General features: G+C 38.5%; 1 protein-coding gene across 6 annotated transcripts in view; it reads left to right on the forward strand.

The window, feature by feature from the left end:
* The window catches only part of IQGAP2 (IQ motif containing GTPase activating protein 2), a 114871-nt gene extending 89973 nt beyond the window's left edge, over nt 1-24898 (forward strand). For all 6 annotated transcript variants that reach the window (XM_015848845.3, XM_015848847.3, XM_015848846.3 and 3 more), the window contains 22 exons: nt 2604-2765; nt 3735-3877; nt 5362-5532; nt 7305-7388; nt 7704-7775; nt 7942-8011; nt 8328-8536; nt 9202-9351; nt 9839-10002; nt 10566-10790; nt 11350-11490; nt 11820-11904; nt 13975-14207; nt 15380-15512; nt 17577-17679; nt 18607-18748; nt 20470-20557; nt 21371-21583; nt 22259-22419; nt 22881-23024; nt 23369-23477; nt 23967-24898. In XM_015848845.3, coding sequence (XP_015704331.2) covers nt 2604-2765; nt 3735-3877; nt 5362-5532; nt 7305-7388; nt 7704-7775; nt 7942-8011; nt 8328-8536; nt 9202-9351; nt 9839-10002; nt 10566-10790; nt 11350-11490; nt 11820-11904; nt 13975-14207; nt 15380-15512; nt 17577-17679; nt 18607-18748; nt 20470-20557; nt 21371-21583; nt 22259-22419; nt 22881-23024; nt 23369-23477; nt 23967-24080 — 3116 coding nt within the window. In that variant the 3' untranslated portion in view covers nt 24081-24898. The remainder of the gene's footprint in view (nt 1-2603; nt 2766-3734; nt 3878-5361; nt 5533-7304; nt 7389-7703; nt 7776-7941; nt 8012-8327; nt 8537-9201; nt 9352-9838; nt 10003-10565; nt 10791-11349; nt 11491-11819; nt 11905-13974; nt 14208-15379; nt 15513-17576; nt 17680-18606; nt 18749-20469; nt 20558-21370; nt 21584-22258; nt 22420-22880; nt 23025-23368; nt 23478-23966) is intronic.
* Nucleotides 24899-25148: the final 250 nt, after the last annotated feature.

Consider the following 25148-nt stretch of genomic DNA (forward strand, 5'->3'; position numbering starts at 1 on the left):
ACGGCACAGAACCTGATACTTGCTGTGACAAATGCATCCTGTTTTGGGAAGTCTGCATGTTCTGTTCACATAGTCTAAACTTAGAAAGCTCAACTCAGTCGATACTTGGAAATGAACTTTTATTTTTAACTATCTCTGAGAAGCTGTTTTTGAAAGGCAAACAACTCCTACCCCTGCCCCTACAAACTTGTGAACAGATGTGAAGGCAGTGTAAGTCTTGTTTTTGTTTTACTCTGGACTAAGGGTTTTTTGAGATTTCTGCAATAATGGCAACAGCAATCACATAAAAAAGAGTGCTGACACTGGAGAAGTTCTGAACACTCCCTGAGTTATTGCAGTGCTTTAAATAAGCATTTAATACTTTAGTATTAAGCCTTTATGAACCATCCTGCCAGTAGAAGATTGTATCTTTGTTTAGGAAGACCTGTTCAGTAAAACACTTCCTAATTCCTTGTGGTGTTTGCTGTGCAGTTTGCATCATCTTACTTAATGTCTCAAATCATTTCTCCCTTGTCCAAGTCCTTGCCCAAGAGGAGTCCAAATGAGGCTGGCTGAATATTATCTGTGTAGCATGACAGCTTTCAGGAAGAGATATCAGCGCAGACCTTCAGCTTTGAAGGGGAAGGGGCTGTCTGTTGAAGTAGTGCATGTCTTGGAAAAGTTGTGCTATAGAAGGGAGCTGATCTTTGGCCCCATTGAGAGTTCAGGCTTATCACAGCAGGCAGCTGCATCTTTGTGTGTATTTGCTGCTTGAAGAAAGGATGGGTGCAGAAGCGCTCTTTGCTGTGCTGACCTGCTGGAAGAGCAGGTCACTGCACTGACTGATTATGATGGCTAAGGCTCAAATAACTTGTAATGCTACAAAACTAAGTGGGCCTTAATCAGAGCAGCTGCAGCAGAGTTAACTGTTCATTTCTATTGAATTGATATTTTTTCCACACTGTTCTTTCCTTATGCTTTCCTGCTAAAATAAAGGCATGATTAGTTAGAAGATGAGAAAAAGTTAGGTAACAGGGGATCTGCAGAAATAATGTTAAGCTGGGTTGCATGTACTTTTGCGTTTTCCAGCACCTCCAAACAAAAAACAAAAATATTCAGTTCCTGGTGACCAGAGCTGAGAAGGATGATGGGAACATATATGACTATGGCTGAGCCACCTTGGCCAGCAGCATGTATTGCTGCTGTTAATGTACTGCTTCCCTAATTCCTCACTGCTGATAGCATATGCCTGGGCACCGTCATAGCATGGCTGGGCATGACTTACTACAGCCTTCTGGGGGAAGCATGTGTTTGGCATAGGACTGTTCTTTTGAAGCACAAAAACATAGCAGGATGTCATTTGGTGGAGGTCCAGATGGTAGTGGTGTGGTGTTGTATATTCATTTGTTTCTCAGCTGGCTTCCACGTTCTGTGGAGGCGGATCTGTTTCTGTCCAGACGAAGCTGAGTATAATCATTCCACTTCAGTCAAACCAACCACCAAGGTAAACTGTTTTTTGCTGAGATGCTGTCCTTCTTGCTCAGTCCCACAGAGTGCCTCCTGCATGTAAGCTGAGTCTTACATCTGCCACTGAGCACATTTTGTCAGTTCTAGGTGGAAAAACATACATAGGTCAAGCAATGAGAGGGAGACCTTTTTTGGGGGTGTGAACCCTTTTTATCTTAGCTCAGGAACACAGAAAGTAAAGTGTTTGGTGCTTCAGTGTGGAGGGCAGAGTGCGCTGCATCCACTTAACTGATGTATAATATATGGCATTCCAGCTGTTTACTTATTCCTCAATGTATGCACCTTGAGCTTAGATGTAAAGGAATACTGTTTAAGGTCAGAGGAGTATTTTCTAAGCAGTACCACATACACCTGTAGTGTGTAAGGCCTTTCAAAGTGTTGTGTGCTGCTATGAGTTGTCAGGAGTAGAAGTTTCACTTTCTCTGGTGGTGGTAGGGCTTGCACAAAGAAAAGGATGCTTGGGAAACCCTGAATTGAATCATATGGGTAACTTAGTGTACTTGAAAGTTAGAACATGTCTCACAGCATTGCTTTTGTGTGCCCTGAGAGCAAGAGCAGCATCACTGACAAAGTCAACAGCATGAGCTTGCTGCATCAGTGTGGGACCAGCTTCCAGTCTGAAGGATAAGGAACACTTGCTTCAGGATTCTGACTATGGTGCCGCTGCAATATTGCAAAACTTTGCTCAAAACAATTGGAATTTATTCCAGTTTTGCCTGGCAGAATCGAATCATTATAACACAATGATCCCCTGCATCTCTGTCAGGATCCTGAGTGATCTGGTGCCTGCTGGGCAGGCTGGGTGAGGAGCACCTCTCAGACCTTGTCCTGATGTCAGCTGCTGTTCTGCTGGATGGGCAGCAGCTCTGCCCTCACTGCTCTCAGTCACACTGTGGCAGCATTCCCGCCTGCTGGAAAACTGTTCTCTGTAATACTCTTCCCTATAAGCATGATAGAGGCAGTAGAAAGGTGAAGCACTGCACGTGGCATGCTGGCTGTCTGTACCAGCATAGAAGTCTATTGTATCAGAGTTGCTAGAGGATAGAACTGTGGGTGTGTAATGTATAAAACAATTTTCTGTTGTTGTTTTTCCCTAGTGGCTGCTGGGATTTCAATGATTAACAAGTGCTTGGAGAAAGGTGATTCACAGCCAATCCTGATGACGCTGCAGTCCAAGTTTGGTTTACGAGTTGTTTCAGAATGTGCTGAAACTTATTTCAAGAACCTCTCGGAAGCCCAAAAGCTGAAAACTAAAGATGGTAAAAATTGTCCTGAGTAGGACAGTTTGGTATTTCCCTGTCACTGAGGCAACTGGGAAACTGACATAATAGACATAAAATAACTGTAAATGAATGGGGGTTGGCTGCTAATTTTTGACATGCATTGAGAAATGCTGTACTTGCCAGAGTACTTTTAACATGATGGTGAACTGTTATATGTGTCATCCGGAGCACAATGTGTGCTGGGGGAATAAGTCTAGTTACAACTTAGAGTCTAGCTAAAATCAAGCTAACCTTTGAGAGAATTCAGAGAATATTCTCTTTGTCAGTAGTCCACCCCATCAGAAAATCACATTACTATCTGATTTTGTCAGCGGACAAGGGAAAGTGTTAGACTGCATGCTCCAGCCTTAAGGGCTACTGTAAAAGATCAGGCTCTGCTGGAGTGTCCATAGTCCAATTATGGACAGTGTAGTTTAACAGAGAAACAGGTATCTGCAACATGAGTTTGCAGATGGCTTTTTGCACAATTGACCTTATCAGCTGTACTTTGGGGCCTTTTGTCCATGAGGAAATGAGGTTTTTCCTGCTTTTCAGGATGCAGCCTGGTTTATCAAAGGCAGTGATGTGTACACAGGATATCTGTGGTGGGAGCTCACTTGTCAATAAGTGTCTGGCCAGAAGATGGCAAAAATGTTTTCTTAGAAGCAGTCTGCATTTTTTCTGGGAGGTTATGGGAGACATGGCATATGTTGCTTCAGCATTAAGCTCAAAAACAAAATGTGCCAAGATAGTGAAGTCAACAGTGGTTTTGTACAAACCTCACAGATACTTTGTTCTAAAATAATGATGCTGTTCCATGTAATGAGGTTATTTGAAACATCTTTATCTAGTGACTTTGAATGTAAAATGGCTCTGTAGCAAAATGTACAGAGAGGAGTGGGTACGGAAAGCTGTAAATTATCAGTGTAATGGGGCATATCTGATAACAGCATGTATTGCTTTCAGATTCTAATGAAAGCCCGTGGATTAAACTCCTACTGAAAAATATGTATAGTTACTATTACAATGTGGAAACTGAGGAAGGTACCTGTGCTGTCCCTGAAGGAGTTGTACCAAAATCGTCCTGGTTAACTGGTGAAGAAATCCAGGTAGGTGGCTAAAATGTTTACTTTGATTGCGAGTTAGCAAGGCATACTCGAGGGACAGGCAACAAGACGTGGCAGTATCAAGGGAATAGGCTGTGCTGGGTGAGACTGTAGATCATTTTAGTGCAGTATCTGCTTCTGACAACAGCAACATCTTCAGTCAAAGATGAGTGTGACTGCTGTCTCCTGCAATACTAGCAAAGTGCATAGGTTGCTCTGAAAGTAATGCCTACTATTGATTTCTGTGGAAACTACAACAGATACAAGGAGCACAGTAATACTGTTTGGTGATGAAAATTCTCAACTACAAAAGAACTTCAACACAATCACCATCATTAGCTAAGCATGTTTGCCAGCAGTGAATAAGAACCTGCATGCCATGCTTCTTAAAAATAAAAATAAAAAAAATCTGAAACGTTAGAGATGAACCACTGTTTAATAGCTGCTATGACTGCATCACTGTTAGGAAAATGTTGCCCCTGAAGTCCATCTTCCATCTCTTTGGGCCAAGAAAAGTCAGAGGATGCCAAATCTGGACCATATGGTTGGAGTGGTAACATAACCCAGCCAAGCATGGCAGTGTGCTCCACCATCTTCAAACTGGCACAGAGGCTGGTTTTGTTGTGTTGCAAAAGCACGGTTGTCTTCTCTGGCTTGACTCTTCAAGTTCGAGCCTTCAGCTTTGTCAGCACTGTGATGTATTGGTTGAAATTGATCGTTTGTCTGTGTTCCAGAAAATCTAGAAGGACCACATCTTTCCTATTCCAAACAACAGTGCACATCACTTTACCTGCTGAGGGCTGCATCTTTAGCCTTTTCTTCAGTGGGAAATTCATGTTACCACTCCATGAATTGCTATATTGACTCTGACTCACAGTGGTAACACCACTGCTTATAATTAGACAGTCCAAGAAACTGCCACCTTCAGCCTACAGTAGGTCCTGGCAAAGATGCATACAGTATTCTTTATGTTCGTGTGTGAACATTTGTGGGAGCCCCTTCTTGCAAACTGTGAGATATCCCAATATTGCCACTACCATTTTCCACATGTTGAAGCCAATATTCATTTCAGAACACAGTTCCATGGCCACTGATTTGAATGGATGAACTTACCAAAGTACTCTTCATTTTATGGTGTGACAGCTGTGCATGACCATCTTGAATGTCTTGACCATCTTGAAAGCTGGGTGGAATCGTATGTGATAAACACCTCCAGGGAGGTGGTTGAGTGTGTGTTTAAAACCCATTTGGATGTGGTGCTCAGGGACATGATTTAGCAGAGGGTTGTTAGAGTTAGGGTACTATGGTTAGGTTTTGGTTGGACTTGATCTTGAATGTCTTTTTCAGTCTGAGCAATTCTGATTCTATGATTCTGTAAGCCATACAGACAAAGAGAACACAGACCAGATTTCAGAATGGTTTTGGCTTTGACAAGGTTTTCTTGCTTACCTCCTTTTAAATGACCTTTTTCTGTGATTGCTTAACAGAACATTGTTGGGCAAGTTACAGCAGACTACAATCGGAAGCAGTTGTGGCTTGCTAATGAAAGTCTGATTGTTCAGCTGCAAGCCCAAGCAAGGGGATTCTTAGTCAGAAGGAATTTTCAGGACAGAAAAGCATTCCTTCGAAACCAGGAACCATCTGCTATCAAAATACAGGTATTGTACTGGAACAAGAAAGTGATCTAGCTTGGGTAACTTTGTGCATGTGACAAGTTAAGTGGCTGATCACTACTGATAGTATTGACTCAATCTATTTTCCTTATCAGCGATAGCCTTCTGCTCATGCATTCCCATCCTAGTTGGAGTGTCCATGCTTCTAAGTAGCAAACCTCCAGTTTTCAAAGAGTAGATCGTACCCACCTGCTGTCTAAACTGCTTCAATGGAAAAACTTTAAACACATAGCCCTGGCTTTATTCTGAGGTGCTCAAATCTTGTGCGGTATACCTAGCTATACACAGGACAAAATCAGGAGCTTCACTGAGTATCTATGCAAAAATTCCTCTGGCAAAGCTTGGCTTGAGAAATGCATTCCTTTCTATGCTATCCAAACTTGTAAGCTGTTCGCCTGTGCTCAATGAAGTTATAACTGGGTAGGGAGTGGCCAGGTCTGGAGCCCCCAGTGCAAGAAAGAGAGCTGTTGGAGAGGGTCCAGAAGAGGGCCACGATGATAATCAGAGGGCTGGAGCACCTCCCCTATGAAGACAGGCTGAGGGAGCTGGGCTTGTTCAGCCTGGAGAAGAGAAGGCTGTAGGGTGACCTAGTTGTAGCTTCCAGTATCTAAAAGGGGCCTGTAAACAGGAGGAGAGTCAAGTCTTTGAAAGGGCAGATAACAGCAGGAAAAGGGGAAATTTTTTTTAAGTTGAAGGAGGGAAGATTTAGGTTATATCAGGGGGAAGATCTTTACTATGAGAGTAGTGAGGTGCTGGCACAGGCTACCCAGAAAGGCTGTGGATGCCCCATCCCTGGAGGTGTTCATGGCTGGGTTGGATGGGGCCCTGGGCAGCCTGGTCTAGTATTAATTTGGGAGGTTTGTGGCCCTTCCTGTGGCAGTGGGGTTGGAGATTAATAAACCTTGATGTCCCTTCCAACGCAGGTCATTCTGTGATTCTGTATTCTTGGTCTCTGGCAGTGTTACTTGGACATCTTGGCTCTCCAAAAGAAGCGTAAAGGAAACTTTTCTGTGTGTCAAGAGTTTAAACACTGACAAATACATGCATGCTGGCTATATAAACTAGGAAAGCCCACCTCTTGTTAGAAACAATTTATTTAACTCCTGAAAAACAATCAACCAGACACCCCTTGCAAGGTTACAAAGAAATGTACAACTGATTGTTTTGGTATCTACAGTAACTTAATGAATTATTATATTTAATGCCAATTCCTGTTTTCTGGATTGCTTTAACTTTTCTGCATGGTGCACGGTCTCAGTAAAGGAATGCACTGATGCTTGAGGAATTTAGGGTCCATGAAAAAAGTATGGAGAAGTTAAGGTAAATGAAGTTATTGTATGACTGTCTTTCATGGCATTAAAAGAGAAATAGCTTATGAAATGCCAAGGAGTAGAAGACAAGAATGAAATCAAAGGTTGGGTATAGACAAAAGATAAAGTTGAGAGCAGCCGTATTATTTGCCTTTGAATCACCAAAGTGAGCCAAATGAGGGAGCTCAGAGGTGTTTGTCCATGTTACAGGGTGATGATACTGAGTGACTTAGGAAGTCCAGAGACTTAGGAAAGAGGCCATGAAAAGAACAATGTGTCAGGGTGCCATAAAAATACAAGCAAGCTTACTTGTAGGCTAATTAACTTGTTAGTACAGTGGCAGTTTTTCTGTATGAAGCGCTTTTTTGTTAGTGATTTTGGTGTGTATGTACGCAAACTTGAATAAATGCTTGTCTCCTATTAGTATTAATGGTCTCTTGCTTATAGGCTTTCTGGAAAGGATTCAAACAAAGAAAAAGCTATGTTGACAGACTAAAGGTGCTTCAAAGCAATGTTGCTGCTGTTGTCAAGGTAAGATTCCACTGAGCCTCTGGATCTGAGTATGCTTCATCCCTTTAGTTGGTGCTCTAGTGCTGGGAATCTGAGGTGGGCATAGATAATGCTAGGCATGTTCCTAGAGCCTCAGATTCAGCTTGCTATTTTATTTTAAGCCCTTCAATTTGGCCACTGAATTGCAGGAGCCTAATGCTGCAATCACCTAAGGCCCCAAACTTCTGAGAACAGTACCTACAGCAGAAGACTGTCAGAAACAAGTTTAAAATGCATGCACTCGATTACATACAAATCACTTCTGCAGTGTCTCTTAAGTTGTAATTTAATTTTCAGATTCAGTCGTGGGTCAAAATGTGGCTAGCAAGGAGAGCTTACAGAAATAGGCTGCAGTACTTCAAGGATCATGTAAGTCCTTTTTCTTCATTTTGAACATGGAGAAATAAAATGGGGGTAATATGACAGCATGAGTGTTTCTGAGAAGCACAGTAATGAGACCACCAGCTCTGCAATAAGTTTCTGAATAGGAATGTGTCCTAACTTGATTCTTTTTCTTGATTTTTGTCCCTTCCAGAATAAAGAAATTGTGAAGATACAAGCATTTCTCAGAGCAAACAAAGCCAGGGAGGATTACAGAACACTAAGTAAGTGGTAACACTTAATTAGTGGACATTTGGGAAGAAGTATGTGACTGTCAATAAGTTTTTAAAACACTTCCATCCAGGACTTCTTATTATAGGTGAAAAACAACTGCGTTATAACTACTTGCACCTGCTTGTGAAGAAGTATGGGAAACTGTTTTAGAAAGCTGCATTTATGTAGTATGACACATATTCAGTTCTTGCTCTAAATGGTGTAACTTTCTGTTCTGCAGCTCAGATTTCCTTCACAATGATCAGTTTCCTCAGTTTTTCAGTGTTTACTATTGCTAACTAACAAGCCTGTTTATTTCAACTATAGTTGGTGCTGAAAATCCACCCTTGCCTGTCCTGCGCAAATTTGCCTACCTCTTGGACCAAAGTGACTTAGATTTTCAAGAAGAACTAGAAGTAACAAGATTAAGGGAAGAAGTAGTTACGAAGATTCGATCCAATCAACAGCTGGAGAAGGACTTGAATTTAATGGATATAAAGATTGGACTGCTGGTGAAAAACAGAATCACTCTTCAGGTCAGCAGGCTGTGTTCAGGTTCCTTTGGCATCCCAGCAGCATGTACTGGCTACTTCTGTGTGTTCAAGGAGTTTGGGATTAAAGAGTTAGAAGACATGTGATGATGGAAGTAACCTCAAGTGGGGCACCTGGAGCAGGTTGCACAGGTTGCTGTCCAGATGTCTTCTGAGCATCTCCAAGGAGAGAGACTCCTTAAACTCTGGGCAACCTATACCAATGCTTGATCACTCACAATTAGTTAAAATTGGAAAAGGAAAGCTTCCTTTGCTTGTCTTAAGTAACCTTGTCAAAATAGCTTGTGTTGCTTTGTTGTCTCAAGCAGTATATCTGCTACTGAATGTCACTCTTGGTTGGTAATTGCTTGGCAGATTTTAAGCCTTTTTTTTGTGGTAGAGTGGAACAGTCTTCTGATCATATTTGAGATCTTGCTCATTAATTAAAGGATGAATGAGTCTTTAAGTGGGATTATGATTCAGTCACTGTTGCATAGCTATACTGGTGGCAAGGTAAAGATGTCCGAATACAGTATCAAAATACACTAAGTTCCCAATAAATTACCTTGTAGTAAGATTACTTTGTAATCTTTAAAGTAGTTGGAAAAATGTTTATCTTTTTGCTTTTTTGGTGAATATATTGTCTAAATTTCTGATCTCATTGTCTACAGGATGTGGTACTACATAGTAAGAAGCTTAATAAAAAGAGCAAAAATCAGCTAGAAGAGATGGTTATGGTTGACAAACAGGGTATTAAAGGCTTGAGTAAAGAGAGAAGGAAAAAACTGGAGGCTTATCAACATTTATTCTACCTTTTACAGGTAAGTCAAGGTAGAAATTAACATTACAGAAATTTGCTAAAGAAAAACATGAGTGCTGCTTACTTTATTCTACTGTTTACAAAAGTAAAGAACGCAGAAAGATTTCCAATTGATGGTAGTATATAGACCGCTGTAAAACACTGTCTCCATCTTCTAGTATTTCCTGTAACTAAGAAAATCCTTGCCTGTGCAATACATAATGCTGTTTGGTTTGTGAATAACTAGGTCATACTGAAACCAAAGAAACAATTTCTTTTATATATCTTTTAGTCCATATGCATTAATACTACTTTTACCCTTTGTTGCATGTGGTAAAAGGGAAGCTGTATATGTACAGTATATGTAATATACTTATTTTTGTGTTCTTTTTTTGTTAATCTCACTTAAGGTTTTCTAGAAGATGAAACCTTCCAGGACAGATTGCCTCTGTGGGGGTGGTGGTTTGTCTTGGAAAATGTTGTTCAGATAATTTGTTTGTTTTTCGTAGACTAATCCCACATACCTGGCGAAGCTGATTTTCCAGATGCCTCAGAACAAATCAACCAAATTTATGGATACAGTCATCTTCACTCTCTACAACTACGCATCCAACCAACGAGAAGAATATCTGCTTCTCAAACTCTTTAAAACTGCTTTAGAAGAGGAGATAAAGTATGTGCTTTCACTACAAAATTTCAGTTACCTTACAAACAGTTCAATACATTTGTCATACATGAATAATGATAATAATTTGGTTAAATTTTTCAGTTGATGTGAAACCATGTATATATGTAAATGGAGAAATTTGTTTTCAAAACAATTACTCGTTTCTTAACTTAAGGTATTTCCAGTTTAAAAAAATATATATATATTTCTATGATTGAGAATATTTTGTACAGTCACTTGGAAAAGTAAATGCTATGGTTCTTGTTCTTGGGAGATTAAGGGTGAGGAAAGTAAATGCATTTTCTGAAAATGCAGAATTGGTGAGTAGAAAATGAAACCTTGTATTTCACAGTTATTTTGGTTCAGAATAGATATTTTACTGGTCACTTACTATGCTCTATTCTAGGCTGATGCATTAACTCATATTAGCATTCACAGAATAACTGGTTAGATTGTTCTGTAAGACAAAATTATATGAAGAAGACAGCATAAATGTTTCAGCATGCAAACATAGATGGCAGAGATGACTGCGTACATAAAATCTAAGAACTGTTCTGTTGTTGATACAGCTCCAAGGTAGACCAGATACAGGACATTGTCACTGGAAACCCTACTGTTATTAAGATGGTTGTCAGCTTCAACAGAGGTGCTCGTGGCCAGAACACTCTGCGCCAGCTCCTGGCACCAGTGGTGAAAGAGATCATGGAGGATAAATCCCTCATAATTAACACTAGTCCTGTGGATGTGTACAAGTCATGGGTAAACCAGCTAGAAATGCAGACTGGTGAGGCCAGGTGAGTGGGGAAGATAAATATATCATACCATCTCTTGAATAACTGAGAGGTTCCTCAGTTCAGTTCCCTCTTTCCTTCTCTGGCATATGGTGCTTATATTCATACTTCTTTCCTGCCTCTATTGGAAGCAAAATGAGAAGTTTTCTTGGGAAGAAGTGCTTATAATACCGTACTTTAAGCTGATCTGAACAACAAAAAGATCGCTTTTCTGGTCATGTGTTTCATCTTTGCGTGTAGTTTACCATACCATAATAGATTTCCCCAGGCGTTACTGTAATTTAATAGCAATATCCTGTCCTTCTTTGTCCTTCTAAGGAACTATAGATTGGGACTTACAAAATCCCTTTAGGGGGAAGGCAGATGATGTCATGTTCACTTCCACCCAAATTAAATTCTCCCTATAAAAAAAGCTAAAGCACCTGAAATGTTTGTTGCTTTGTAAACTTCAGCTGTATTTGTCATGCCTCTTTTTTGTGTTCTCACTGATGGTCCCTATGAAGTAAAAAGAAAAATGTTCATTCTCAAATATATTTAGCATGGTTTAATGTCTGTTTCACAGTAAATTGCCATATGATGTTACCACAGAGCAAGCATTAACGCACACGGAAGTTGTCAATAAACTGGAATCATCAATTCAGAGTTTGCGGACTGTAACTGACAAAGTTCTCACATCTATATTCTCATCTCTCAATATGATGCCGTAAGTGCTGAGCAAGGTCTCTCCAAGCTTCTGTTCATGTGAGCAGTGAAGCTTCATACAGAGTTCACCAATGGTGATACTTTCCAATTACGTGGCTTGATATGTGCTTCTCAAATGACATTCCCAGTAGAGGGAGTGGTTTCTCCACTTCAGCTCTGCTTTGTCCTTAGGAATGTCTTGAAACGTCTTGTATGTTCCATCGTTGTCTCATTTTGTGTTGTAAGTGGCTGAAGAAAGAGTCAATAACTTGGGGTTACTAATATGATTTGTGTGTTTCATGAAAGTCTTTTCATTTTTTTAACTTTTCATCTGTTCCACTCCATGTTTAGTTATGGAATGAGATATATAGCCAAAGTTCTGAAGAGCTCACTCCATGAGAAATTCCCAGATGCAACAGAAGATGAACTACTAAAGGTAGATTTCCAAGGGTAAACTGCCAACAGCATGTTCTTTTAATGCCAAAGGGGATTTTTAATATCATTCAAAAGGAACTGAGAGCACCAATCTTTGTTTAAGGAATCTTGTATTACTTGGGTTGTGAAGGGGAAGTGGAAGAGAAGGGAATTCTGATGCTACAACCTAGCTTTCTTAATCTGGGTCCTTAGCAATTCCTAGTGACAGTGCTCAAACTGTTTTGGATTGCCAACTCAATAATACCTCTTAGCAGGTTGGAATTTGTGACTTATCTTTTTTGTTTTGTACCCCACCAGCAATCCTTTCATGAAAAGAACACTGTGGTCTTGATTTTTATTTATTTTTCCCCCTACCTGGACTTAGCAAATTTAAAGTCATAAACAAGAAAAAAAAGCTTGTAACTTAAAGACAGAAGAAGAGCTTTCAAAACAAATTATCTCTAGATCTTTTCATTCAATTACACTCATTTAAGATGGTTATATAAGTGAAAATGAGGCTTAGGATGAGAAGTGTGAGTGAAGAGCACACTACTGGCATAGTGACCACCCCTAGGCTGTCATTGTCATGCTGCCTCTCTAGAGGGCCTCAGGGAACTCATTTAATGAGCCAACAGCCAGTTGAGAGACTGGAAACTTAAATTAGAGCTACTTGCATTTCAATGAACAGAATTTTCAATTTTGCTTTTATTATTGTTTAATTAAATTGTTCTGAAATTGCAAGGTATTCATTTTAAGGGGCCTTTCCTGTTATCTTTCCAAAAGGAAGTGTCTTCATAAATAAAATTCTTAGTGCCCATTTTGAATACTTCAGATTCCTCAGCTAAAAATTTAATTCAGCTTCTGTACTCTAGCAGTGCTCTGGAAACTTGTAGGCAGCATTTCTCAAGTAATTCCAACTGTCACTTCAGCAGTACAGGTTAAAATATTGCTCAGCTTAGGAAGTAAGTAGAAAATGAACATAAGGCACCCATCTGTGAATGCTATGTAAGCTGGAGGTTCTGCAGGTGACTACACATAACCTGAGGCTAACTGCAGAAAGAAAAGTTCTGCCTGTTTCTACATCCAGGAGTGATGTGGAATAGGCATCTGTGTGATACAAACCATTGCAAGATTGCTATAGAGTACAGTTTTGGGAAATCTGATCTCTAGTCTCTTTAAAGGTATTAGAAACAAGGGATAACTTGCCAATTAAGTATAGCTGATTGTAGCACCCCAGAGAATGAACCTATGGAGATGGACCTACCAAAGTCCTGTCAGAAAGGCAGAGTTTTCAAATACAAAGAAGATCAAAAGTTTGGAATACGGTTATGTTTTTTTTCCTGTTGGCTAAATCCAATGAATGGAAGAACTGAACTTAAGGACTCATAATTGATCTTTGAGCAGTTGTTAGTACAAAAGATTGATTCCATTCCTATGGTTATACGGCTTTTAGTACTTTCATGAACTAGACCTTTTGTGTTGAGTGTTATTTGGATGCTTGTTGAAGTGTTGGAAAAATCTGTGGTGAAATGAGCATTTAGTTTTTCTCATCCATAATAGTTAAATAGACATCTGAGAGCCATTTTAAACTGTGTGTTTTACTCATTCTTTTAGCCAGTGTTTAAAAATAACAAACTATAAATAGCTTTGGTTTCTGGCACTAGTTGGAATATGAATTAGAAGACTTTGAAGCATGTCTGGTAGGTTGCTGACAATCAAAACCAGATGGTTGTCTTTAATAGAAATATTCTAATTGAAATCAAGCAGTTCTATTTCTGATTATTCTGGTATCTTTATGTAGCTGCTTAATATTTTGGGAAGAGGTTGCACAAGAAAGTGATTGGTTTAGTATGGAAGTATGCATGCTTGTTTTTCAATTGTTCTGTAATGGCTTAGTGCCCATTACTGTGACTGCATCATATAAAACACCACAGACCCTTGCCAGTTGGCTGTGTAGGTAACATATGCATCCCAGGAGTCTTTTCTCATCATTCTCTACCACCAGTTCATGTGTTCCAAGTTAAAAATTACTTCTAAAGTTTTGTGAAAAGTAATTATTGTATGTAAAGCAAAGTTCTCTTGATCTTCTTAGATTGTTGGAAACCTCCTTTACTATCGTTACATGAACCCTGCCATTGTTGCTCCTGATGGTTTTGATATAATTGATATGACTGCTGGGGGACAGATACACCCTGACCAGAGAAGGAATCTGGGTTGTGTGGCAAAAGTCCTTCAGCACGCTGCTTCTAACAAACTCTTTGAAGGAGAGAGTGAACATCTGTCATCTATGAACACTTATCTCTCACAGACATACCAGAAGTTCAGGTATGGAAAGCTCTCACAAACAGCTGTACAGTGCTACAGTAAGAACACTCTTCTAGAATGAGTATGGCAGACTAACTAGCTCATGTGAATTCTTAGATAAATAAATAAAAATACATTGTTCTGCCAGGCTCGAAGTTAAAATTGAGAGAATTTATCACTGCAGAAGTTGGAGTAGTAGTAGTAGCATGGTGTATTTCTATTTGAGTATTACATGGACTACTCATCAGCTCTGCTGATTTGGTTGCAGTAAGATTGCTGCAAATACAGAAACAGTGTGTTCCTCAGCCAGAGCTGAAAGTTTTTTTTGGCAAAAAGACTTAAGATGAAAGAGTAGCTTTTTCTATTTGTTGTTCTTGCCATTTTTGTGAAGAAATTTTATTCTTTCATCTTTGTACAGTCATAGGAAACTGTTTTGTTACACTCAGGGCCACATATCATGACCCATCTTTTGGGGTGGCTGCTATTATTATCTTGCAGTATTCTTCTGTCTTGTGACAAGACCATTTTTGTAACATCTGTTTTTTACCATCCACCTTTAATGAAAGCAAATGTACTGTTATATGTACGATAGCTTTCCTGGAGAGGGAAACCAGCCATGAACACAAAGGTATTTATGCAGCTTAGTGCTTCTATTTATGGAAGATGCTATTTAAGAGCATGTCATAAACATGAAAAATAGGATAGAAAGTATAGCAAGAATAACAAAAGTTAATGAGGGAGATAATGTATGCGAGTTGCCCCTTTGATTACTACAAGAGGAAGAATCTCTCTTCTAATGAAGCAAACTTGTTAAAAAATTGAGTCTCCTGGGCTCTTCAATTCAAATAGAAGTTATTTCTGTGGGAACTTAAGACATAACCTTTAAAGAACTAAATTCAGACCTCTATATAGACATTTTTAAAATGCCAGTTTATCATTCCTTGCTGAGTAAGGATGAAAATCTAACATTGAAAATAACATTTCAACAGTTGTAGAGGAAATTGTCATTAGTGGTTGAAAGAATCTGTCAGGGATGACATATTTCTACATCAACACAAAGTGTTGACTGTAGATTAGAAGAGAAATATAATACATGTTGAAGACTTAATTGTTGTTTTTATACAGCCTAGTTAAGGAAGGGAAACAACTATTTATTGTTCTCAGTTATTAATCTCATTATTTTTTTTTCTTAGGAACTTTTTTCAGGCAGCGTGTGATGTTCCTGAACCAGAGGAGAAATTCAACATCGATGAATACTCTGATATGGTGACCCTCAGCAAACCCGTCATATATATCTCTATAGAAGAAATTATCAATACCCATTCGGTAAGTGAATACACTTATCAAGAGATCTGAACTGTATAGACTACAAATAATGCTGGCAGACTGTCTCTGGGGAAGGAGTAAAGTCTGTTCTTCTCCCTTTTGAAATAATTTCTTTGCTCCCTGAAACAGTATGGAATTAAGTCTTAGATTTTCCTTTTCCTAGAAGACTGCTTCCACAAATTATCTTGAATGACGATGAAAATGTAATGTTGTATGATGTGGGGAACATTTTTGTTTCTATGGCATGGCTAGCCTGTATTTATTAATACACTTCCTCATCTTGGTTAAGACAGTGAGCCTAATTTGAAGAAGTTACTGTTCCTCTGGGAAAATGAAAACTCAGTGCATTTTACGGCTCATACGTCATTTGTTGGGCTGGAAGCAGATGCAAATGTCTGATTGAGAATGGGCAGAAGCTGTGGCTTCCTGTCAGTTCTTTATGCCGGGTAAAGAACAGATTAACTGCAGTCTGTAGTATGACTCATTAGGGTGTAAGTTTAATGTCTGCCACATGGTACTTTGTTAAGCTGGTGAGGTAGCATTATTTATTTTTTAGCTTAAAAAACCAAACAAACAAAAAAGAGGGAGATGGAAAGTCACAGTAGAGAACCACGGAGAACCTCCCCATAACTTTGTTTGAAAGACTACAGAAAAAAACAGAACGGTTCCTGTGCACCAGAGTGCAAGTTGACTTAATTCAACTGGAAATTAATAGCCTGGATTGCAAAAAACATCTTTGGTGGTTTGTCTTTGTGGGTATTTTTTTTTTTTAATCTTGTTAAGGTATTGACTTCTTCTGGTAAAGCTGTTCTGTCTCTACTGTGTCCATGGAACCATAAGGGATTAATTATTGCTATACTATTTTATATTTTTTCACAAAATACAAAGTGTGAAATAATTTAGTGGACAATAAACAGGGAACATTAAGGAGATCGATGACATCAAACATGACCACTGTGCACAGCTGTATGCCTACAGGAAGCAATCGAGTCTGAGTACTACACTTTCTCTTACTGAAGTAACTCCAGCAGAGATGAGCCGTGCCACCTCTTCCACCAAACTTCCTATGGGCTTTCATCTTCCTACACTATCCCTTTCCTGTAAAAATTCAACTTTCTATACTGCAGCTCAAAAATTAGTTTGAGTAACAGGAGATGAATAAACATCCCTTCTTTTGTCATACGTCATTCAGCTTAAAAAACAAAGTTTTTGAATCTGCCCTCTGTCATCTCTGGTGATGCTTGCTTAATGTTTGTTTTGGTTGCACAGCTGCATGGGATGTAGCTGAAATGAGGGATCTGTTGGATTTGCCAGCTTTGTTTTGCACCTCTCTGTATATCTCTCACTTTTGCACCAAATAATCTGTTCTGTAAAAGTGTTTGTCAATCTGTGCTTGAGTAGCATTATTTACATTGGAGTTTGACCTGGTATGACCAGTGTTTCTCAGTAATTCTCGCAATATAATCAGTGTTATGTACACTGTTGTGCTATTGCTGCACTTCAGAGTGGGAAAAAATAAATTACAGGACTATAATTCTCACTTAACTGTTTTGTATGTAAGATTGAAATGCTGGGCTTGGTGTTTTTAGTTGTCAGTGAGGTTATGGTAACCAACAACTTCTGACTGACTATAATTTGCAGTACTTAGAAGACTTAGAAACCTGGGTAGGTGTAAGGCATCTTCCCATGTGCCACTGACCCTGCATTCATCTCTCTACAAGACAGTTCAGGATGCAACGCTGAAATGCTTTACTTGTGTCACTGCCCTTTATTATATTTTATTAGCTGTGAAGGCATATCTTGAACTTCTTTGTGCTCAGCTGTGATATTCAGCACTGGAAATGCCTGCAGAATGAACACAATAAGCTGTTTTACATCAAGAATAATTCTAAACTTATTGCCTGGACCTGAGCATCCTTCCCTCTGCTTTCCACTTACCTTGGGTCCTCAGTAATCCCAATCACAGTGGGTCTGGTATTATAGTATATAGTCTCCTGATTTGTATACAAGTATAAAGACAAGGTATGCTTTTCAGTCTATAGCTTCATTTACTTTTGTTTGTAGCTACTATTAGAACACCAGGATGCTATTGCCACTGAGCCAAATGACCTGCTGAACGAATTGCTGGAAGGGCTGGGACCTGTTCCTGATGTGGAGTCTTTCCTTGGTAGGCCATTATCCATCTTCATGTTTAATATTGCTCTGGGGTAGGATTAGCAAGGGACACAAACTCTCATCTCTCTCATGTTACCAGCCTCCTCATTTTCTATAGAATTGTACTCTGTAAACTTCTTGTGACATCATTTGCTATAGCTGAGCCTTCTAGTAATGGAACTAAGTGCAGTGCTGTTCAGAGTCTTTGCATCCAGCTCTGTTTGACAGCACTGCTATTACATGCACAGCTTCTAATTTCAGTATTGACCTTAAAGATGAATTACATTATATATGATGCTAGTGCTCCTAAAAATTGTTAACTTATGCTCAAATTGCAGACAGAAAATGATATTTTTAATAATCTGACCTTAATATTTATTGTTAGCTGCAGAAGAAAAGAGAATTTAAATAGCAATTTTTAATTCTGAGACTTAATTATCCAGATAACAGTGAAGTTTTAAAAACACTAATCTGTTATAAAGTTGTAAGGAGTAAATGTGGCTGACATTTAATTGCTGTAATTGTGTTAGGATGTTAACTGTCTTTCCTTCCTGCTTGGAAAGAAGTTGTAACATCACAGGTAATGCCAGCCTCCAAGTGAATAGCTGTTACCTGTTAGCTGTTTTTCACTGTTATATCTATTAGGACAAAAGGATGTTAAATTCTTTGTATTCTTCATTAAAAGAATTATGAGTCTCTTGCAGAGCAGTACAAAGATAGAGAAGGATTAGAGGCGTTTCCAAGATATTCTGTGTGGGCTTACTAGTAGATGGCTTATGGTTTTGTTTGTTCAAAAAACAAAGAGCTACTACAAATGGTAGGAATGGGCATACTATTGAAACCTCTGACAACATTGTGATTTCTCTATGCTGTTGTTTTGTCTGATGCACTGACATGTGGGAAAGTTGGCAAACTTGAAGTGAAAAATGTTTCCTTGCAGGGGAAGGGTCTGTTGATCCCAATGACCCTAACAGGGAAAGCACACTGAATCAGCTTGCAAAAACAGAGATTTCATTGTCTCTAACAAGCAAATACGAGTTACGAGAAGGTGAAGATCAGGACCTCAAAAGCCTGATGATAAAGTAAGTTTTGTTCCCAGGTATATGTTCTTGAGAAGTAATAATGTAAGTTTCTTCCTTGTTTAAATGTGTTTTTCAATTTTCAAAAGCCAATTTGTATTCAGACATACTCAGACTTTTGAATAAGTCAGAGAAACTGTTGATTCTTCCAGAATGTTTGTTTTTCCATAAGCTTTACTGCCACTTCTATTTTGGACTTTGATTGGCCCATTATCCCAACTAGAGCAAGTACTTCTCCAAGAAATTCTAAAATAATTCTGCTTTGAAACGTCACAGCCTTAGGAAATTGGAGATGAAAATCTGTTTAGATGTGTATGTGTGGACAGTATTACTGTCCTCTCCTCCCCCACAGATGAAAACTTGTTCCCTGACCTACTGCCATCAGCTGTTGTAACAGGATGTGGCTGTCACTTCTGCATGAATAGTGCATGCTTTCATGCAGGGAAAGGAAATGGTGTTTATTTGGTCAGCAGATAAGAAATGGGTACTGGGATAGCCCATGAAGTCAAAATCTATTAATAAAAGCATTTATTATCATTTATTGGCACCCCTTCTTCAAAATTACTTAAAATTGCTCTGAATAAGTATTAGCTTACTTAATATCCTGTGGCTAACTGAACAATGGAATGCGTTCTTTACTTCCATCCTTAGTCCTACTTCCTACCAGAGAAATATCAATGTATTTATTTTTAAATGGCTTTGTTAAGGCATCTGTGATTTATAGTTACCACTGTCTAGAAGACTTCAAGGTGCAAAGGAGCTTCCTGGTGTAGCAACTTACCTTCCTGGCAGAGGAGGAGTGAGGCTGGGGTCTGCCTGTGCTGTCAGTCATTCCCACCCTGCTGCTCCCTCTATGAAAGCTCGAGTCAAACTCTAGTCAGCATTTTTTTGTAATACTGTATGCAATTGTATGCAATTATATCTTTTGTCCTACCCCATTACGTACTTGTCAGAACTACCAGTCTTGACAAACGTAACAAAAAACTCCTACCTTTTTTCAGCATGGTCATTTACCCATGTAAACTTGATGTTTTGTCACAGAAGCCCTAGTCATGCTTAGATATTTTACTCAAAAACCTAAGTTGCATCTTCAGGTTTCTGTTGACTCCTAAGGACAGTGAGCTGTATCTCATTTGTAATAGCATCCTCTAAAAAACACAGTTCTTTGGCAGGACTTTCCTCAAAGTATTATAGATAAGCCTCTACCAAAAAAAGATCTGGTTTACATATCAGGGTGAAACAGCTTCCCTTCTTTGGGTGAGGATAAGCTCTATGTGCAGTCACTGGAAAAATATCCAAACTGTGCATCAGTGCATTATGTCAACTGCACAGCTCCTTCAGATGTTCAGCATCTCTGAGTGCTCTTCCACTTCATTTAGTAAATGTGATCCTTAATGTACCTGCCTAGTTCAGGCTACAGAAATATGACATTTCTTCCTCCTCTTATGTCACGATCATAATTAAACTACTCACATAGGCTGCTGTTTTGCTGTGCTAACTGGTGAAGTGTTTTCTAAAGTGAAAGAGAGAATAGTATGTACTTATTTCTCTTCTTGACTGTGCATAAGTCAGATATTCAGTTCTCAGTGGAAAGCCTGAAATACAAGAAACTAAGCATTACCAAGTATAAAGGGCATGCTTGCTAGCTTTACTGTTTAATAAATTGAATGCAGTGATGATCCTTTGACAACTGTTTTCTGATATCCATGTATCCTTTTTAAAAGGACCAAAAGACTTATTGTGGATATGATACGAACACAGCCAGGGGATACACTCTCAGAAATATTAGAAACAACAGCCACTGCACAACAGGTGAGTGATGTGTTGTATCTGAATAGGGAAGAAAGTTATTTTGTTTAGCTATTTGAAAGACATAAGAGATTTTTGACAGCTTTTCCTGTCATATATTCCTATAATAAAGAAATCGTTGTCCATTTTTTAACTACTTAGCTCTGGAGTATTTTAAATGCAAGAATTCAAATAGTCTTTCAGTCTGTGTATGGTAACAGCTTTGGGGGAACATAGCAAGATTTAATTGTTTGGGGTTTTTTTAATCTAATACAGCAACAGTAGCTTTTGTAATTCTTTAAATGTTTTGTAAACATGGCCTCTTCTTTTTTATGCTATATTATTATCAAATAGCCTGAGGTGTATCCCTCTGCTATTTCTTATTTTCTCTTGTGAACTTTGGAATCCTAAGTTCTCTGCTGTCCAGTATATTTGCTTAAGCAACATAAGCAAACACAGGCCTGGGAACTGCTGCTATCAGCTGAGGAGGAACTGAGTGGGAAGAGCTCCCAACTGAAAATGTCCCCTGGAGATACTGATTCTGAGTGTGCAAATCTTAGCTTACCTCAGTGTGTGCGTGTGAGTTGTCATACAACTCAGCCACTGAATCTTCTAGCTGATTTCAAATGTGCTTGAATTAATTGAAATTTGTGTTTATATGATTAGTTGCTTCTGATATGGATTGTAAGGTGAGCATGTACAAACCACTTGGTAAGAACAGAGGAACAAAGACCAAACCTCAATCCTTAGTAATCTCTACTGAGAACTCATTGCATCTGGGTATTTAACTGTTACACTGAATTGGAAAGTAACTGTTCTGGATTTGTTTTTGCCCAGGAATCTGAGCACTCAAAACTTGTGGAAAAACGTGCCATTTTAGATTCCAAAACTCCAGAGAAAATGAAGCGCAGTCAGTCTATTTTTGAAGATGGGCAGCTACCAATAGAACAAAAGAAAAGGAAAATACAGAGAAACCTCCGGACTTTGGAACAAGCGGGATTAGTCTCTTCAGCAACAAAGTACCAAGAAATTATAAATGAGATTGCTAAGGTAAATTGAATGTGCTCCTTGCATATGGATTGATTCTGTGCATCTAGGTTCAACCCAATCTAGACAGAAATATTAAGAGATAATCAGGTCTGGATAACAATTGCTGCAGCTGCACATTTTGCAGTTCTGGTAGTTATGCAATAGAGTACTATCTTTCATTTAGATCATCAGCAAACTGAGATTTGATTCTTATTTGGATGCTCCAGACTGTTAGTGTAGTACCTTGGGAATGGTTGCAGAGTTAAAGACACCACAGCTTGCATTCACTTAGCTTCAGCTACCCCCAGTCACCATGAGCAAGCAGATACAGGCTTGCACACAGAAGAGACAAAGCTGGTGTTTGGCATGGGCCATAGTGACAATATTTGCAAAGCTAGCTTTCCAGCTGGAAGCTCCAATGGCTCTGTTGGGTTTTGAGGCAGCACTGTAATCCTGCATTGCAGTACTACAGAGAGCTCAGAGCCATCCATCTCATCTCCCTTCCAACTATTTTCTAATAGCTTGATTTACCCAGAAGTGGAAAGTTACGTGATTTTCCATCAGTGGCAAACCAGAGTAGCAATGTGGTTATCTTCTGTTTGGTCACATAAACTATAGTGCTCAATACTAGCAAACTTTTTCTAAATATCAAGTTAATAATCCTACTACATAACAAAACTGAATCCTCTATTTAAGGATATCCGGAATCAAAGGAGATACAGACACCACCGAAAAGCTGAACTGGTGAAACTCCAGCAGACTTTGAATGCACTTAACTCCAAGACAGCATTTTATGAAGAACAAATTAATTACTACAACACCTATATAAAAACTTGTTTAGACAACTTAACAAGAAAGTGAGTAGTTTCTTCTTGTCTCTTAATATTTCTACACATTCTATAAGGAAGGAGGGCAGGTAAAAGTTTTCTTTCCAACAGATAGACAGAAGTGGAAGTTTTCCCAGTACATACCTCAGAGATCCAAAACTTAACTTTAATGGCCAATTCTATTCAATGCCCATTACTGTATGCTTCCAAACTGCTGTTTTTAAGTGATGGCTGTGGACTCTTTTAGATTGGGTTTGCATTTCACAATGAAGTTCAAATAAGCGCTAGCAAATGTTCTTTCAAAAGCATTATGAGAAACATTTTGACTACTTGCAAAGCGTATAAAACTCCCCTGAATTCTCAGACTTGGTTTGAATATTACTTTAATTCATTAATAGCAATGAACAAAGCTAGAAGAGTAGCTGAAATATAAAATACAAAAATTTGTACTGGTAGATTAATCATAAGCCATTTTTCTTCTTCTCTCCTAGAAATTCAAGGAGGTCAATTAAACTAGATGGAAAAGAGGAAGTGAAGGGCAGCAAGAAACTGAAGCAGGCATCATTAAAGTACACTGCTGCTAGGCTGCATGAAAAGGGTGTTATCCTAGAAATCGAAGATCTCCAAACCAACCAGTAAGTGTGGTACAAGCATTTTCTAATCCACATCTCCTTAAAGAGTCTGGCTTTCATTAGAATTATTTTCATCTTCATCATTTAATTTGCAGTGTGGTTTCTCACACCTTACTGCTCAACTAATGGCAAAGTGACAGATGAGCAAAGTTTAAGATAGCAGTTCTGACAGTCCTCCAGTGCCTGGTCTTGCTGCTGCTTGGAGGGGGAGATAAAGCTGTTCTTACACATTGATGCTTCTGGTGAATTTATTTTCTTTATTCTGCAGATTTTCCTCTTGACATATTCTGAAGTATTTTGAAACTGCATATTGTACATACTCAATTATGCTTATGTTTTGATTTAAGGTTTAAGAATGTGATGTTTGATATCACACCTGGAGAAGAAGTGGGTGACTTTGAAATCAAAGCAAAATTTCTTGGTGTTGAGATGGAAAAAGTGCAGCTTCATTTCCAGGTAGAGTTCTGATTTTCTCACTGTGCTCTATAGCTCCAGGTTGCATTTGCTCTAAATAGAAAGAATTTCAGACTTCAATATGTCCATGAACTGTTTGATCAACAGACTGGTCAAAAAGAGGTCAAGTGGGGAATAATTATGTAACTTATGTAGAATGCTAGGTTTGGAGTAGAAATAATGTATATGCTAGGGTGACCACTGAATGCATCACACCAAATGCCATATCACTTCAGTGGAAGGAGTAAAAGCATGAAGAAATAAAACACATGGGAAACAATCTTTCTTTTAGTTTGCTGCTACTAATGGCCTGTGATTAGGGATCTAGAGAACATGCAGTGTTTTGCATACCTACCTAGCAGTTGCTTATAATTGTTGAAATTGTGAGGGGCCAGGAGCTTAAGATGGTTATTATGTGATGAAACAGACTCAATCTGGTTATTGTGAGGTATGGATTCAAGCAAAGGATAATAATTTTATTTATGATTACAGGATTTGCTTCAGATGCAGTATGAAGGTGTGGCTGTAATGAAAATGTTTGACAAAGCTAAAGTGAATGTTAATTTGCTTATATTCCTGTTGAATAAGAAGTTCTATGGAAAATGAGTGTCTTCGGATATCATGGACTACATCTGTCAGTCAGTGGGAAGTCTACTCAGTATTTTGTTTCTTGCTTTTAAACATTTGAAATTTGTCATTGGATTTTGACTTAAAAAAAATACAAAAAACAAAAAACTAAAACACCAAATATTCAGAGGAATGTACACAGTGCCTTTGCATCATTGATAGTAGAGCAGAAGAATAGGAGATAGTATATTTTAAACACTTCCAGATCTCATTGGTGTTGGTACTTTCCAATCAAAATATTGTTTAGGACACTCAGCTCTTGTGGATATTAAGTAGACAGAAATTGAATTTAGTTGAATATATATGCCTTTTCCTATTAAAAACATGACCTCAGATATATAATATAGTTTGTATTAGACATTTAAGTTTTTACCAAAAGAAATCCTAATTTGTTTTTAGGGGATAGCTTGCACAAATATTTAGTTACATACTAAGCCTATTTTCTGGCAGTTGTCAATTGAAAGAAAACTTATTGTGCAATTCAAAAATTTTTATAGGTAATTATAAAGTGACAGTAATGTTTTGCTAAGGAAAAAAATATATTTTGATTCATTCCTACTAAATAAAATGCACTACTGCCTTGTGTAAAATGACATTTTCTACATTCACATCCTTTTGAGTGGCATGGGGGTATCTGAACGGTAAACAGCTGTTCAGTTTGAAGTATTTGAATACATAAATTGTGCCTGTCTGTCTTTTTTTTTGTAAGAAAATAAATGCAATAAAATCAGTATTTAGATTTTTTAAAAATATTCCTTGGAGATTGTTTTATGTAAAATAAATGTTACTTAATTAAACCGGCTTGGTTCCTAAATTTCATTTAAAAGGGGGTAATTAAAGTAACATCCCAGATGGTAATGAGAGAACTTATCAGCACTTTCATAAAGCAAAATGCAGTTAAACTTGTCCTTACAGTACACTTTGGGAAGGCTTTTCATGGGGGAAGACTTCATGACCTTTTTATGCCTCTGGAAGTGGTGGTGATTTTCCTGATAAATGACCAATTACATCTACAGGGTAAGAGCCTGTATAGAGAATAATATACTA

This window comes from Coturnix japonica, chromosome Z (genome assembly GCF_054131305.1).
Source record: "Coturnix japonica strain WE chromosome Z, WE-NBRP24, whole genome shotgun sequence".
Lineage (NCBI taxonomy): Eukaryota > Metazoa > Chordata > Aves > Galliformes > Phasianidae > Coturnix > Coturnix japonica.